At 47.1% G+C, this 5,000-nt stretch overlaps 1 protein-coding gene across 1 annotated transcript in view; it reads right to left on the reverse strand.

Annotated features, from left to right (window-relative positions):
* LOC119579958 (potassium voltage-gated channel subfamily H member 8-like) overlaps window positions 1-5,000 on the reverse strand; it is a gene marked incomplete at its 5' end in the record, with an annotated part of 48,401 nt that overhangs the window by 25,690 nt on the left and 17,711 nt on the right. Inside the window, 1 exon segment of the mRNA XM_037927803.1 lies at window positions 2,334-2,535. Coding sequence (XP_037783731.1) covers window positions 2,334-2,535 — 202 coding nt within the window.

Raw genomic sequence — 5,000 nt, forward strand, 5'->3', positions numbered from 1 at the left:
CACCATCCCACCACAATCACCGTCACAACCAAGCGTATTCACAAGAAAAGCGAATGAAGGAAGAGGAGACGGAAACGATAACAAAAGGAGGAGGGAAGCGCAGGAAAGTGGCAAGTGCAGGCCGCAAGTGAGAGAAAAAAGCTCTGGACAAAAGACTCGATGAGGGAGACGAGAGACACTGTGCCAGGCGAAAGTGAGAGAGTGCCACGCGGAGGAGGAGGAGGAGGAGGAGAAAGATGAATGCGTTTGTGTGGTGTTTGTGTGCGTATGTATGTTTGTGTATATGTATACAAATCATGTGTCATATATATATAATATTTTTATATATACATATATTATATATTAATATATATATTATATATAAAAATATAATACATAACTACACATACACATACAACACACATACACAATACAAATAACACATACACACATAACACATAAAACTACACACATAACCACACACCACACACAACACACACACAAACACACACACACACAACATATATATTAAAAATATATAATATAAATAAATACATTTTAAAAATATATATATATATAAATATATAATATATATAATAAAATAGAAATATTTTAAAATTTTGAATGATTATATATATGTAATATATATAAATAGTATAATAGTTATGTAATAATATAATATAGTAAATATAAATAGTTTATATAATTTTTAATATATTTTATATATATATATAATATTATATATATATATATATATATATTATATTTTTATATAATATTAATTATATTGTATTTTATTATCTATTTTTATATATCTTATAACTTATATCTATCTATGTATATGTATATGTATATGTACATGTGTATGCATATGTGTGTGTGTGTGTGTGTGTGTGTGTGTGTGTGTTTGTGTGTGTTTTGTGTTGTGGTGTGTGTGTTTTGTTTTTTGTGTGTGTTTGTGTGTGGTTGTTGTGGGTGTGTTGTGTGTGTGTGTGTGTGTGTGTGTTGTGTGTGTGTGTGTGTGTGGGTATGTAATTGTATGTTGTAGTATGTATATGTGATGTAATGTGTATGTTACGGTGTGCGTGTGCGGTTGGTGTAATGTATCTAAACATGACATGTAAGTACGTTACGTGTATGTGTACATACACATACACATATACATATACATATACATGTATTTTTATATGTATATGTATATGGATATGTATATGTTTATGTATATGTACATGTGTATGTGCGTGTGGTTTTTTTATTTTTGGCGTTTTGATTTGGGGGCGGGGTTTATATTGGGGGCGGGGGTTTTCTGTTGTGTGCGCCTGTGTGTACGTAATACATGTGCACATATGATGTCGATACTGATAGATACAAGAAAAAACAAACAAAGACAGAGAGAGGGAACATGTACAAACTTGTATGCCAAGGAACACACACACACACAAAAAAAAAAAAACATTATCATTGCAAAAAATATATCCTTGACCTCAAATTGAGTTAGAGACTGGAATCCATGTAGTTAATCAAATTCATTAAGACTCAATAAAATAAAGTTGAATTGTAGAACACACACACACACACACACACACACACACAAACGCCATAACCTCCCTCACACATAACCCGCTCCCCCCTCCCCCCTCCCCCCCCAAACCCCTAACCCGCTCCCTACCCCCCTCCCCCCAACCATAACCCGCTCCCATAATCCCCCCCCCCATCGTAACCCGCTCCCATAACTCCCACCATAAACCGCTCCCATAACACACACCCCCTCAACCACCCCACCCAAGAACCCACTAATTATTCTCCTCGTGGACTTCCCCCCTTCCCCCTCTCCCTAATTCCTCACCAAAATTATCCTCATGCACCTCAACCCTCCCCCTTCCCCTTCCCCTCCCCCCCATAATTCCTCACCCATTTTTTCACGGGACCCCCATCCTCCCCCTTTCCTCCCCCCCCCTCCCCCTCCCCCCCTTCCGCCCCCCCCCTCCCCTCCCCCTCCCCTCCCCCCTTTCCCCCCCCCCCCCCCCCCCCCCCCCTCCCCTTTTTCCCCCTCCCCCTAATCCTCACCAATATTTTCCCCAAGGACCCCCATTTCCCCCCTTTTCCTTTCCCCTTTCCCCTTCCTTTCCTCCCCCTCCAAACTTCCCCCCCCCCCCTTTTCCTCACCAAAATTTTCCAAGACCCCCCCCCCCCCTCTGTTCCCCCCTCCCCCCCTCCCCCTTTCCCCCCCTAATTTCCTACCGATTCTCCCTCATAGACCTCAACTCCCCCTTCCTCCCCCTCCCCTCCCCTTTCCTCTCCCCCTCCCCCTCCCCTTCCTCCCCTTTCCCCTCCCCCCCCCCCTAATTCCTCACCGATATTCTCCTCATGGACCTCCATCTCCTTCTCGGCGATCGCGTACCACACGCACGCCAGCCAATGGGCGACGAGGGTGAACGAGAGCATGAGGAAGGTAAGGATGAGAGCCGAGTACTGGTAGTAGCGGTCCAGCTTCTGCAGGAGGCGGGCCAGGCGCAGCAGGCGGGTCAGCTTCAGGAGGTGGATGTTTGCGGTTTGCTGGAAGAGAGAGAGAGAGAAATAAAAGGGGGAATTGGAAAAGGAATGAGTAACTTTTTGGGAGTGGTTGAGTGTTACCTCGATGGCCTACCAAAGTCGGCGTCGGTCGCAAGCCCGGGTAAATGGAGAGGGTTGGCGTCAAGAAGGGCATCCGGCCCTAAAAGATATCTACCTGAACGTAATCAAATGGCGACCCCTTATCAGAATGGGATAAAGCTAAGGGGAAAAAGAGTAAGTGTCGGTTTGGAGAAACGAGATGTTGGAACGGAGAAATGATAAGAATTTTTGGATTAGCGGATGGAGAGAGAGAGAGAGAGAGAGAGCGAGGAGAGAGAGAAGAGAAGACGAGAGAGAGAGAGAGAGAGAGAGGAGAGGGGAGAGAGAGAAGAGAGAGAGAGAGAGAGAGAGAGAGAGAGAGAGAGAGAGAGAGAGAGAGGAGAGAGGGAGAGGCAAGTGTAGAGAGGAGAGAGGGAGAGGAGGGGGAGGGGGAGAGAGGGGGGGGGGGGGGGGGGGGGGGGGGGGGGGGGGGGGGGGAAAGGGAGAGAAGAGAGAGAGGGGGAGAGAGGGGGGGGGGGGGGGGGGGGGGGGGGGGGGGGGGGGGGGGGGGAAAAAAAAAAAAAAAAAAAAAAAAAAAAAAAAAAGGGGGAGAGGGAAAAAAAAAAAAGGGGGGGGGGGGGGGGAGAAGAGGGGGGAGGAGAGGGGAGGAGGGGGAGGGAGAGGAGAGGGGAGAGAGAGAGAAGAGAGGAGGGGGGGAGAGAGAGAGAGAGAGAATGGGGAGAGAGAGAGGGGGAGAGAGGAGGGAGGGGGAGGGAGGGAGGGAGAGGGAGAAGAGAGGAGGAGAGAGAGAGAGAGAGAGGAGAGAGGGGGAAAGAGGAGGAAAGAGGAGGGAGGGAGGAAGCGATGAGAGAGAGGAGAAGAGGAGAGAGAGAGATTAAGAGTTGTTGGGTTGAAAGGAAACAGATTAGAGAGTGTTGGAATTGGGAATTTTTGGATTAGTAAATGGATTAGAAAGGGGAAAATATGATTAATATCATTGGGAAGGATTATAATAGGAGGGATATTGGGTTGGTGAGATGGATTAAGGGACTGTCGGGTTCGATTGATGATTAGAGCAGCTGAATCCTAATCCCTAATCCATCTCTCCTCCCTTATCCATTTCTCCAATGCAACAATCCCTAATCCTACTGAGTCCCCCTAATCCTCAGTGAGCAACAGGGGTTCGAGAAGTATTTAGATGCATATGACTGAAAAAGGGATTAGGTAGACTGAATTGGAAAACTGGATTATCTGTTGGATTAACTAAAGGATATAGAGTTATTTGATGGACGACACGATTAATCCGATTGGAAAAGGATTACAGATATGGGATTGGGAAAATTAATTCGAGCTTTTCGATCGGGAAAATGGATTTAGAACGGTCTGGATTGGAAAAAAAAAAAATATATTTGAGCGCATTGGATTGGGGAAAAAATGGAACTGGATTGAGAGCAAGATGGAAATATTATTGGGGGGGATTGAGAACGGCAGAAAAGAGAGAGGAGAGAAGAGAGAAGGAGAGAGAGGGGGGGAGGGGAGAGGGAGAGGGAGAGGGAGAGAGGAGAGGAGAGAGGGGAGGAGAGAGAGAAGAGAGAGAGGGGGAGAAGAGAGAGAGAAAAAAGAGAGAGGGAGAGAAAAAAGGAGAGGAGGGGAAAAAGGGGAGGGAAAAAGGGAAAAAAGGAGAAAAAAGGAGAAAAAGAGAGAGGGAAAGGGGGAGAGAGAGAGAGAGGGGAAAAGGAGGATGAGAGAGAAAGAGAGAGAGGAGAGAGGGGGAGGGAGAGAAGGAGAGAGAGGAGAGAGGGAGGAGAGAGGGAGAGAGAGAGGAAAAAAAGGGGGGGAAAAAGGGGGGAGAGAGAGAGAGAGGGGAGAAAAAAGGGGGGGGAAAAAAAAGGGGGAGAGAGGGGGGAGAGGAGAGAGAGAGAGAGAAGAAGAGGAGAGGGGAGGGAGAGAGGGGAGAGGAGGGAGGAGGAGAGAGAGAAGAGGAAGAGAGAGGGAGAAAAGAGAGAGAGAGAGGAGAAGAGAGAGAGAGGGGGGAAAAAAGGGGGGGAAAGGAAAGAAGGGGAAAAGAAAGAAAGAGAGGGAGAGAAGAGGAGAGAGGAGAGGGGAAAGAAAGGGAAGAGGGAGAGAAAGGAAGAGGAGAGGGGAGAAGAGAGGGAAAAGGAGACGAGGAGAGAGAGAAAAGGAGGGGGAGGAGAAAAAAGGGGGGGGGGGAGAAGGGGGGAAAAGAAGAGAAGGGGGGGAGAGAGAAAGAGGAGAGGGGAGAGAGAGGGAAGGGGAAGAGAGAGGAAGGGGGGAGGGGAGGGGGAAGGAGGGGAGGAAGAGGAGAAGGGGAGAAAGAAGAGAGGGGGAAGAGTAAAAGGGGGAGGAGAAAAGGAGAGGGGGAGAGGGGAAGAGAGGGAGAGAAAGAAGAGAAAAGAGAAAGGGAAAGG

This window comes from Penaeus monodon, chromosome 13, assembly GCF_015228065.2.
Source record: "Penaeus monodon isolate SGIC_2016 chromosome 13, NSTDA_Pmon_1, whole genome shotgun sequence".
Lineage (NCBI taxonomy): Eukaryota > Metazoa > Arthropoda > Malacostraca > Decapoda > Penaeidae > Penaeus > Penaeus monodon.